This window comes from Ipomoea triloba, chromosome 16 (assembly GCF_003576645.1).
Source record: "Ipomoea triloba cultivar NCNSP0323 chromosome 16, ASM357664v1".
In the NCBI taxonomy this organism is placed as follows: Eukaryota; Viridiplantae; Streptophyta; class Magnoliopsida; order Solanales; family Convolvulaceae; genus Ipomoea; species Ipomoea triloba.
Genome location: NC_044931.1, coordinates 672,907 through 686,113, shown reverse-complemented (window position 1 = coordinate 686,113; position 13,207 = coordinate 672,907). Strand labels below are relative to the sequence as shown.

Below are 13,207 nucleotides of genomic sequence, written 5' to 3'. Positions count from 1 at the left end.
TAGGAGTAAAAACTGAAATATTTTTTGGTAGGGATAAACGGTAAATTGTCAGCTACCAATAATGCATTGCAAAATAAGTATGGTGCATCTACATCCACTGGAATTTCTTCCCAACAAATAAGATATCCTTTAAGTGATATTACAAACGGTATGTATTTAAAAAAAAAAACAAATTAATAATGTCATGACTAAGAATTTATAATATATGTTTCAAATAATTTTTTTTTAATAGTAGGGAACCGAGAGGACTATTTCAATCCTGTATTCAATACAGTACCTTCACCATCATTAACTTATTCTTCTATGGATACTAATAATGGTAACCTTTATTTTAAACAAAGTCACCGTTTTTGTAAAATAATTTGTACTATTAGTATTTCACTACATATATACATTTAATTGTATAGATGTTTCAATAATGATATTTTAATATAACTACTAAATAATGTGTGTATTTTAAATAATTTGTTAATAATATTTTGTCATAATAATGTTTTGTTATAATTACTCAGAATATTGGGATTTTGGAAATCCAGACTATATATGCCAACATTGTTCTGCAACATTCTGGTACGAAGAAAGATTAGAGTCAAGATATAGAAGTAAGGAACCAAAGTATTCATTATGCTACTTTCAGGGAAAAATTAAACTACCACCATTAAAAGGACCTCCTGAAATTTTGCACAAGTTATATTTTGAATCATCAAATAAAAGCAAGCATTTTTTAGACCAATATTCGGTCTTACGATAATGGGTGGCAAGATTGATTCCACTCAAAACCAAGGCAATTCTCCTCCAATATTTAAACTGCATGGTCAAAATTTCCATCTAATTGGAAGTCTTTTGCCAGTTCAAGGTGAGACGCCTAAGTTTGCACAACTCTACGTTTATGACACTCAGAATGAAGTCAGAAATCGGATACATTCTTTGAGGTTAGCCCTATATTTACCTAGACAAATCATGGGATCTATAATTTTTTCATTCAATTGTTTAATTTTAATTAGACACATGAAACGTGTTAGCATTTGTTACAGGCAAACTAAAAACAATGATGACCTGCACCTTGAAATTGTAAATGATTTACAAAACATGCTAGATCTCAACAATGTTTTGGTGAAGTCTTTTAGAATTGTGGGAAAAAAAATCCAAGACGAAGGTTGTACAGATGTAAGGCTAAAACTTATTGGTAAGAGAAAGAGGGACGCAAGAACGTATAATCTTCCATCAGTATCTGAAGTAGCTGCTTTAATTGTTGGTGATTTTGACGAAACGATGGGGGATATGGACATAATAATAGAGACTCAAACGGGTGAATTGCAACGTATTACTGAATTACATCCTGCTTACCTTGGTCTGCAATACCCGTTACTTTTTCCTTATGGTGAAGATGGATACAGAGAAGATATTCCCCTTTCAAAAGCCAATAATTCATATTCTTAGGGAANATATATATATATATATATATATATATATATATATATATATATATGTATATACATATATATATTACAATGAGATTTTTTTATATAAAATGTTTCATGCAATTATTTTATTAGTTGTAGCTACTATTACAATTAAGGATTTTTTAAACAATTCAAATTCTACATTTTTCGAAATCAATCAAACAGTTTAAATTTACAAAACATTAATTAACAGTTAAAGGCCATAATTGCATTTTCAATAATAATAAAATATGATACTTAATAAATAGAGTAGTAGTATTTCTACAATTATTTTCAATCTATTTTGGGTGCAATGCATATGTTCAATTTTTTTTTCTTTTTTTTTTTGCTTGCAATCATTCATACTCCTTTGTCCTTACATAATTTTATAAGCAGCTATATAATTATGTATTTCTTAAATTCAACTATCAGGAACACTAAATTCAGTGATTAACAATGACGTTACGGCTACTACCAAGAGTAAGATACTATTCACATTTGGTCAAAATTTGGAAGGTATGACTACATTGCACACATTCTCAAGTACTACATCTATTAATAAAAATGGAACTTTTAAAATAGTTTCTTGCGTTTATTGTAATCATACAAATAATTGTTTATCTGCATTATATTATTCAAACATTTAAAATTGTTATTATATTGTTGTATATTGTTTTAGGAGTAAAAACTGAAATATTTTTTGGTAGGGATAAACGGTAAATTGTCAGCTACCAATAATGCATTGCAAAATAAGTATGGTGCATCTACATCCACTGGAATTTCTTCCCAACAAATAAGATATCCTTTAAGTGATATTACAAACGGTATGTATTTAAAAAAAAAAACAAATTAATAATGTCATGACTAAGAATTTATAATATATGTTTCAAATAATTTTTTTTTAATAGTAGGGAACCGAGAGGACTATTTCAATCCTGTATTCAATACAGTACCTTCACCATCATTAACTTATTCTTCTATGGATACTAATAATGGTAACCTTTATTTTAAACAAAGTCACCGTTTTTGTAAAATAATTTGTACTATTAGTATTTCACTACATATATACATTTAATTGTATAGATGTTTCAATAATGATATTTTAATATAACTACTAAATAATGTGTGTATTTTAAATAATTTGTTAATAATATTTTGTCATAATAATGTTTTGTTATAATTACTCAGAATATTGGGATTTTGGAAATCCAGACTATATATGCCAACATTGTTCTGCAACATTCTGGTACGAAGAAAGATTAGAGTCAAGATATAGAAGTAAGGAACCAAAGTATTCATTATGCTACTTTCAGGGAAAAATTAAACTACCACCATTAAAAGGACCTCCTGAAATTTTGCACAAGTTATATTTTGAATCATCAAATAAAAGCAAGCATTTTTTAGACCAATATTCGGTCTTACGATAATGGGTGGCAAGATTGATTCCACTCAAAACCAAGGCAATTCTCCTCCAATATTTAAACTGCATGGTCAAAATTTCCATCTAATTGGAAGTCTTTTGCCAGTTCAAGGTGAGACGCCTAAGTTTGCACAACTCTACGTTTATGACACTCAGAATGAAGTCAGAAATCGGATACATTCTTTGAGGTTAGCCCTATATTTACCTAGACAAATCATGGGATCTATAATTTTTTCATTCAATTGTTTAATTTTAATTAGACACATGAAACGTGTTAGCATTTGTTACAGGCAAACTAAAAACAATGATGACCTGCACCTTGAAATTGTAAATGATTTACAAAACATGCTAGATCTCAACAATGTTTTGGTGAAGTCTTTTAGAATTGTGGGAAAAAAAATCCAAGACGAAGGTTGTACAGATGTAAGGCTAAAACTTATTGGTAAGAGAAAGAGGGACGCAAGAACGTATAATCTTCCATCAGTATCTGAAGTAGCTGCTTTAATTGTTGGTGATTTTGACGAAACGATGGGGGATATGGACATAATAATAGAGACTCAAACGGGTGAATTGCAACGTATTACTGAATTACATCCTGCTTACCTTGGTCTGCAATACCCGTTACTTTTTCCTTATGGTGAAGATGGATACAGAGAAGATATTCCCCTTTCAAAAGCCAATAATTCATATTCTTAGGGAAGGAAAAAAAATGAGTGTAAGAGAATTTTTTGCATACAGAATCCACGATCGGGATAATCAGAATTCTACTATATTATTTGCTAGGAGGCTTTTCCAACAGTTTATAGTAGATGCTTACACAATGGTTGAGTCTGGAAGGTTGAGATATGTGCGAGCCAATCAAAAACATTTGCGGTGTGAGATATATAAGGGATTATCTGAAGCATTAGTTCGTGGTGAATCAGATCCCAGTTCTCAAGGAAAACGTATCATATTGCCGTCATCTTTCACAGGAGGAGCCAAATACATGATACAAAACTATCAGGACGCGATGACTATATGTAAGTGGACAGGCTATCCATACATGTTCATAACATTCACGTGTAATCCAAAATGGTCTGAGGTTAGAAGATTTGTAGCAAACAGGGGACTGAATGCAGAAGATCGTCCAGATATACTTTCTCGAGTTTTTAAAATGAAGTTGGATGCATTGATTAATGATTTAAGACGAAAAGAAATATTTGGTACAGTAAGAGCAAGTTAGTGTCAAAATAAATAACTTAACATTTGTTATTTTGCTTAATCTTCCTTATATTCTTATTCTATTTCTTATTGTTTCATATTATACTTAATGTTCAAAACATTTCTTGCCAGTTATATACACAATCGAATTTCAAAAGCGTGGATTACCTCATGCTCATATTTTGCTCTTTCTAGACAAAAAGGATAAATATCCAGCTGGAGAAGACATAAATAAAATAATATCTGCTGAGATACCAAATGAACAAATGGATCCGGAATACTACAATGCAGTGCATGATTTCATGATTCATGGTCCATGTGGTATTTTAAGGCCTAAATCTCCATGTATGATGAATGGACGGTGCACCAAACATTTTCCTAAGAGGTTCGTAGAAACGACGTTTGTTGATGAAGATGGCTACCTAGTATATAGGCGTAGAGACAACGGACGGATAGTGTTGAAGAATGGTGTTGAACTTGACAATAGATATGTGGTACCACACAATCGTCACCTTTTGCTCAAATATGGTGCTCACATTAATGTCGAGTGGTGTAACCAATCACGATCCATCAAGTACTTATTCAAGTACGTAAACAAAGGCAACGATCGAGTCACAGCTTCTTTCTATCGAAGTGCTACTGATGAACAGAATGGGGCAAATGTTGATGAGGTAAAAATGTATTATGATTGTAGATACATATCACCTTGCGAAGCCGCATGGAGAATTTTAGGATTTGAATACAATATCACTATCCTCCAGTAGAGCGACTCAACTTTCATCTACCAAATGAACAATGCGTATACTTTGATGAAGAAGATCCGATTGATGTTGTTATTGATAAGCCTACAGTAAAACAAAGCATGTTCCTAGCCTGGTTTGCGGCAAACAAAAAATATCCAGAGGCTAGACAATTAATTTTTGCAGAGATGCCAATGAAATTCGTTTGGAAACAATCAACAAGAGAATTTGTACCAAGACAAAGGGGATTCTCAATAGGACGAGTTTTCTATGTTCCCCCTGGTAGTGGTGAAATGTACTACTTGAGATGTCTCTTGAATGTGATGCGAGGTCCTACATGTTATGAAGATTTAAAGAATAATCAATGGAGTACTATACAGTACCTATCGCGATGCTTGCTATGCACTAGGCCTACTAGAAGATGACAAAGAATATGTTGATGCAATTGTTGGAGCAAGTCATTGGGCATCTGCTCAATCCTTGAGAAATTTGTTCACCATATTGTTATCTTCAAATTCCCTAAGTCGTCCTGAAGTTGTTTGGGAGAAATGTTGGACACAATTGTCAGACGACATTTTGTATAAACAACGAAAAATATTAGGTTACCAAGGTATAAATTTATTATTTTACTTTAAATTTACATCGACAAAATAGGAGAATAAATTATAATATCTTAATACATTAACAAATTATGTTTTTAATAATGTATAGATTTGATCATGACTGAGGATGAAATAAAGAACCATGCATTGGTTGAGATTGAGAAACTATTAATAAGATGTGGGAAGAGTCTGCGTGATTATGCACAAATGCCACTTCCAGACATTGAGTGGGCATCCAGTTCAATAAATCAGATGGTGCAAGATGAGTTGAGATATGACAGAATAGAAATGCATGAAGAGCATACAAAATTGGTTTCCAATCTAACACCCGAACAACATGGTGTTTATAGCACAATAATCAGCGCTATAGACGCAAATTTAGGTAACATTTTCTTCGTTTACGGTTACGGAGGGACTGGAAAGACATTTGTCTGGAGAACATTATCAGCAGCATTAAGGTCAAAAGGAGATATAGTACTCAACGTTGCTTCAAGTGGTATAGCTTCGTTACTACTACCTGGGGGGAGAACTGCTCATTCAAGGTTTGCAATCCCACTAAACCCAAATGAGGATTCTACATGTAACATCAATCAAGGTAGCCAATTAGCTGAACTCATTATTAGATGCAAACTTATAATTTGGGATGAAGAGCCAATGATGCACAAACATTGCTTTGAAGCTTTGGATAGAAGTTTGCGTGATATATTGCGTTTCAATAACCCACAAGGGCTAGACGTACCTTTTGGAGGAAAAACAGTTGTGTTTGGTGGAGACTTCAGACAGATTTTACCAGTTATACCAAAAGGAACTAGGCAAGATATTGTGCATGCATCTTACCTATGGAGGTATTGCAAAGTCCTACGTTTAACAAAGAATATGAGACTCCAAAACTCATCCTCAAATAATGATTATGCACAACTGAAACAATTTTCTGAATGGATTGCGAAAATTGGAGATGGAAAAATTGAGGGGCAAACAGATGAATGTGAATACATAGAGATACCTGGACACATACTCATGCAGTATTCTACAGATCCCATTAAAGCAATTGTGGAAAACACGTATCCATCATTCTCAAGTATAATTGATGATCCATCGTACTTACAAAACAGGGCGATATTGGCACCAACACTTGACGTGGTACATTCTATAAATGAATATATGAGTTCTTTAAACACGTCTGAATGAAGTACATATTTGAGTTGTGATAGTACTTGCAAATCTGATTCTAATGTTGATATGTTAGCTGATGTTCACACTCCAGAATTTTTAAATGGAATCAACTGTTCAGGTGTACCCAATCATGCATTGACATTGAAAATTGGCACTCCAGTTATGCTCTTAAGGAACATTGACCACTCAATTGGTTTATGTAATGGCACAAGAATGGTAATTACTAAACTTGGAAACCATGTTCTGGAAGCAAGGGTATTGTCCGGAAGCAGTGCAGCTAAGAAAGTACTGATACCAAGAATGTCACTGACTCCATTAGACTTGAGGTTGCCCTTTAAATTTCAAAGAAGACAATTTCCATTAATTGTCTCATATGCAATGACGATTAATAAGAGTCAAGGACAATCGCTTTCTCATGTAGGCCTATTCTTGAAAAAACATGTCTTTAGTCATGGACAATTATATGTTGCAGTTTCCAAGGTCACTACTTCAGAGGGGTTGAAAATATTGATTTGTGACAGTGAAAGCACCAGAACAACTTCAATAGCAAACATTGCATACAATGAAGTTTTTCAGAATTTGTAAATATTCGACTTCATTCTAAAATAATATTTTAACATTATAGTTGTTATTAAATTTATTATCTTCTTTACTTTCTAAAGAAAATTTACTACAGTAGTAATGAAAATCATTATGTTTTAATTTTGAGTATTTTTAATTCCAGACTATTGTATAATTTTTTTTAACTTTTCAAACATATTTATTATACAAAAAAAAAACAATTATGGGAACAAAACTGTTTTAAATCAGGTAATTTAAAACAACATTAAAATACAGTTTGATTCCAATTATCTTTGCACATCTTAATGATTTTTAAAATTATTTACACTTTTTCCCATATTTATTTAGATAGTAATAAAATTACCTATCGAGACATATATTTTATTCATACTTTTACACTTCTCTTATCATTGAACAAATATACACTAAAAAATATGATAATTATTTATTGTTTATAATTTAACCTCTAATTTTTTTATTTAAATATCTAATACAAAAATATTATCCGTGCATCGCACGGGTAAAATACTAGTGAAAATAAAAATACGAGTTTTGCCTGGAGGCTTCCATTATTAAACAAAAAAAATTAAAATTCACTTTAAATTTGAGTCAATATGTTCATGGAAATAGAAAATTATACTAGTGTCCGCATGGACAGCTCAACGGGTCGTAGATGTGAAATTTATCACAAGAGATCAATGATTAAGTCTCATCAACAACAATGTGAAAGTAACCTCTTAAAATGAGGGGCTCCTTGTGCGCAGTGATCAAAAGCCTAGATTCTGTTGGCCAGTTGAGTCACTATGATTAATTACCTCTTCACAAATTGTCGGGTCAAAATGTGTGGTGGGCCATTTTATTTTTGTCAAATGAAAATTAGACCGGCATATTAGAAGGAAAAGAATATATAAGGTATCAAATCATTAAAACATTCCAAACTTTTGTACCAACTTTACCCAAAACATAGGGGGGTGGGGTGTAAGGAAACAGTCATCACTAAGGATATGATGATTGAATTTGTTACTGTGTTACATAAATAAACGAGGCATAATTCTCTGTAAATAAAATCTCTGCATTAATTGATTTGAAGAGAGAAATTAAAATTATTTATTGTGTGGCTAAAAATAAAATTATGCATTATTATCCATCCAGATGATGCAACGCAGAGATTTCTTCTGCTCCAGCAACTCAAATGCTTCATTAATGTCTTGAAATTTGACTTCATGTGTTTTGAAACCCTCCAAATTCAGCTCCTGCATTTATTTATCGTACCCGAAAACGATTTTACTGTGAGACGTGTAATCTTTTTTATGAATGTATAAAATAAAAATTACATTAAAAAGTATTATATGTTTTACGTTGGACGGTCTTACACAAGATTTACTCTAAGAAATATATCAAATAAATTAGAGGTTTTTGCAATTAAACTATTGGATTAAAAACAAAGTTACATTTTAATTAAAAAGTATTATATGTTTCACGTTGGACGGTCATACACAAGATTTACTCTAAGAAATATATCAAATAAATTAGGGGTTTTTGCAACTAAACCATTGGATTAAAAACATATGCAAATAGCATAAGGTTCCAGTTAATGATTAATTTTTTTGTGTACTATGAAGAGCACAAACAGTCAATACCGCATCTATTGAGACTCGAAAGTCGAACTCATGACTTTCAATTTTAGAGAATCACTTCGTGCCACTAGATTACAATGTCATTGGTTAGGTAATGATTATTCAGTTGTTGCATATGTGAAAATATTGATTATGACTCAAAACTATAATTCTAATATTGATTTATTGACCACTATGATTGATTGACTTTGGTCTTTGAATTTGAAATAGACCAAATATGGTTCTGAGTATTGAAAATATGACACATTTAGTAAATGTGTGACATTTAATTTTAATTTCAGAATAAAAATAATGTGCATTTTAATAATTGGAAATCAAAGTAAAATGATTTTAAACTAAAAAATTAAAGTGAAAAATAATAATACTCCGTATAACACTAAGGGTGAGTGAACCAAACTAGATTTAACTTTGTAAATTATATATAGAGATTCATTTGACATTTATCAAGTTTTATAAAAAAAAAATTCCACTCGAAGAAACAACAAAATAGCAAAATAAAATGAGAACCATATATTTGTCTGATTTGGAATGCATTGCGAAACTTACATTTTTCAGGTATTTTTCAGCAAGTTGGGGAATATCAGTTTTGGCATTGATTCCTCCAAAATTGCATCCGATGATGGTCTTTTCCGCTAAGAGCTCGTAAGGATTCACACTTATTGGCTTTCCGTGCATTTCTACTCCAAGTATTATTGTATATCCACCCTATAAATTATATACAACTCAAAAAAGTTAATTATGTTAATAAACAAGTTTTACATAGTTGAAGGAGTTAATACTCAATTTAGTCTCTCGATTATTAAAATTTTATCACTTGAGTCCTCGACTTTCAAATTTGCTCAATTTCATCTTCAACTATGCAATTGTTAATCAAAATGGTCCTAATCAAGACTATTTCGATTTAGACAAAGAACTATTTTAAATAAAAATTGAATAGTTGGGGATGAAATTGAGCAAATTTTGAAGTCGACAACCAAAATGGTGAAATCCTATTAGACAAGGGACCAAATTGGGTATTAACTCATAATTGAAAGAGTTAATACCCGATTTGATCTCTCAACTATTATGATTTTACCAATTTAGTCATCGACTTCCTAACTTGCTCAATTTCATCTTCAACTATGTAATTGTTAACCAAAATGGTCATAATCAAGACTATTTTAGTTTGAACAAAAGACTATTTTAGATAAAAATTACATAGTTGAATATGAAATTGAACAAATTTTGAAATTGATGATTAAAGTGATAAATTCTAATAGTCAATGAATCAAATCGGGTATTAACTCATAATTGGAGATAGAGAATATATCAATTTTAATAATGAGAAAGCCGGCAAGTATGGTTAAAGAAGATAACATAAAATACCTGACGTGAGCTTGCAAAAGCATCTTCCATCAAGGATGCTAATCCAATGCACTCGAAGCTATAATCAACGCCTCCATCCGTCATTTTTTTAATGGCCTATAAATTTAATTAAGGTAAAGGTTAGATTTATTTAATTACTAAATAAAATAAAAGAAAAAAAAATTATATTTTTGACCTCTTAATTGTACATTTTTAAATTATAAATGTAATTTATCTATTTTAATTTGTACAAATATCACTTTTTTAATTGCTAAACAAGTTATAAATTTAATCTATTGATTAATTTAAGACTAAGGGGTGTTTGGCAAATAGCTGTAACGGATTGGATTAGTGGGTTTGACTAGCTAATAGCATTAGCTAGTTGTAAAAACATGTTTGGTAAATTAGTTGTTAGCTGATGGCTGATTACATACAAAATGATTTCTAAAAGTATAATTTATTTTCTCAAAAAGCTAATAAAAAATGTATTTTTTGAATTTTAGCGTTTTGGAGCAATAAAGCTATTTAAAAAGTTGAATAACCAAACACTCGTATTGATTATTTAACCAAGTTCAACGGCTAATAGTGGTCAAACAAATCAAAATTAATTGATAAGCTAACTATGTTATCAAACAGTGCCTAAGACATCGAGTTTTGTTTGTAAATAGGGTTATGTTTTATTTATTTAGGAAAAATTGTAATTTTTGCCCCTTCATAATATGTCAATTATCAATGTCACCCCTGAATTATTAGTGGTGTAAATGTTGCCCCTCAATTTTCAAAAACAGTACATATATTGCCCCTCCCGTACCAAAGAAGGGGTAATATTTAGACCACGAGAGGGACAATATATGTACCCTTTTTGAAAATTGAGGGACAACATTTACACCACTAATAATTCAGGGGTGACATTGATAATTGGCATATTATGGAGGGGCATAAATTACAATTTTCCCATTTATTTATTTTATAAAATTTGATACAAATGGATCTTGACACCTCAATTTATAACCCTTTTAACAAATAAAGGACCATATTGGTAAAAATTGAAAGGGTGAGGCTAAATTTAACTCTAGAACAATTAAGTGACAAAGAATATAAGAACATATACTATAATGTAATAGGGCCAATTGTATTAACAAAATTGACCAAAAATATTTTTAAAAAATAAAATAAAATATCATCTTAACTATTATTTTAATATCGAATTCGGAACAGTTTTACGAAGATGTAAGCATAAATTCAATAATGAAAGATGCATCTAACCTCTGTTACTGAACTTTCCCCACAAGTTTTTGGATTAATAAAATCTGTAAGTCCAAACTTCTTCCCTGCTCATTGAACAAATAATAAATAAATAAATAAATAATATATTATTTAGTGTCTTCTAATAAATATTTTGTAATACATACCAAGTTCAAATTTGTCTGGATTCAAATCAACACCTATTATTTTTGAAGCTCCCCTTAGCCTTGCACCTTCTGCAACCTATTAATAGTTTGAAACGAGTAATTAATGACTAAACTTTATTCTAATCCCAAAAGGTTGAATCCCCAACTTCAAGGGTCCCACGCCCCGGTCCAACAAAATATTTGAAAGGATGTAAATCATGGTAACTCAATTGAACACAGAGACTAGACATTTGCTCAACTAAACTTTATTATGAATTTCTTATTTGTGGTGATATTATAAAGGGAAAATGACACTTTTTCCCCCTATGTTATATGCTTATAGCACTTTTCCCTCCTGTGTTATTAAAGCAGCTGTTTTCCCCCCTCATTTATTTTAAAAGTAGTAGTTTTCTCCCTTGTAATGTTAAATTGACATTTTTGCCCTTAAAAATAACTATTTCATTTATTTTTATTATCCAATCAATTGTTACTAATATATATGGAAGATCACAGTTCGATACGAACCTAATCGAACACTGTAGCAATTGAACTTAAATAGTATAGACGGTTACAGTTACGATTCAGAATCGAAAAAATAAAATAAAATAATTGTTAAATTTAGACTATTTTAAAATAAGAAATAAAATTATAAAAATAAATAAATACATAAGTTTTGATTGGCGGTTCAAAATCGAAATTAGAACCGAACCGTACCGATTTATCAAAATAAGTGTTTGATCATTTTCACTATATATGACTGTGGCTAAGTTCCGGTTCACGGTTCAACAATTATTTAATTTTAAATTTTTCGGTTCTGAATCGTAACCAGAACCGTCCATACTATTTCGGTATGATTGTTACAGTGTTTGGTTAGGTTCGAACGGAATCGTGATCATCCATACATATAAATAATAATTTGTTGGAGAAGAAAAATAAATGAAATAATTATTTTTAAGGGTAACAATGGCAATTTAACATTTCAGGGGGGGAAATTGTCACTTTAATAACACAGGGGGGAAAAGTGCTATATGCACATAACATAGGGGAAAAAAGTGCCATTTACGTCTTGTTATTTTAATAATTTTTACTAAAATATAGTCAAGATTTGAAATATATATATATATATATATATATAAAATTATCCAAAAAAAAAAAAAAAGAAACTCAAATTACCGCAAGTCCTACAGCACCGAGTCCAAAAATTGCAACCGTAGAACCTTTTTCAATCTTTGCAGTTTTCCACGCTGCTCCTACACCTGTATATACACCGACATCAATAATTAATGTTTTTTTAATAATTAAATTTAAATTTATCTTCTGATGATGAAAATAATAATAAGTTTTTCAAGAATATTTGTCAATCTGTTGTTAGTTGATAGTTAATAATACTAGTTATTTTGACCAGTTAATAATAGTAGCAATTTGTATGATAGTGTTTGATAAATTAATTATTTATTATTAGTGAGTAACATTAAATGGCATGAATTTATTATTTTATTTATTAAATTATACTGAAATTATTTTTAATTTTAGATAAAATAAGTTATTATTATCACTATTGTGTATTTGTGGTTGTTGTTATTGTTATTATTATTTTAATTTTTTTTTTTGTTTTTATTAATAATAATAATTCAATATTAAAAATATAAATTTAAAAAATAATAAATAAATTGTTTCTAGGTAGTGGGATACTGGGA

The 13,207-nt window shown here is 30.4% G+C and overlaps 1 protein-coding gene and 1 pseudogene across 1 annotated transcript in view; one reads left to right on the top strand and one right to left on the bottom strand.

Annotated features, from left to right (window-relative positions):
* Positions 1–2,608: 2,608 nt before the first annotated feature.
* LOC116007911 lies at positions 2,609–7,162 on the top strand (annotated as a pseudogene).
* Positions 7,163–8,027: 865 nt separating this feature from the next.
* LOC116007910 (alcohol dehydrogenase-like 1) overlaps positions 8,028–13,207 on the bottom strand; it is a 121,635-nt gene continuing 116,455 nt past the window's right edge. Inside the window, exons 2-7 of the mRNA XM_031248569.1 lie at positions 12,684–12,821; positions 11,532–11,607; positions 11,386–11,450; positions 10,141–10,236; positions 9,322–9,480; positions 8,028–8,391 (exon numbers count right to left, since the gene is read on the bottom strand). Of these exons, the coding sequence (XP_031104429.1) occupies positions 8,269–8,391; positions 9,322–9,480; positions 10,141–10,236; positions 11,386–11,450; positions 11,532–11,607; positions 12,684–12,821 (657 nt within the window). The 3' untranslated portion in view covers positions 8,028–8,268. The remainder of the gene's footprint in view (positions 8,392–9,321; positions 9,481–10,140; positions 10,237–11,385; positions 11,451–11,531; positions 11,608–12,683; positions 12,822–13,207) is intronic.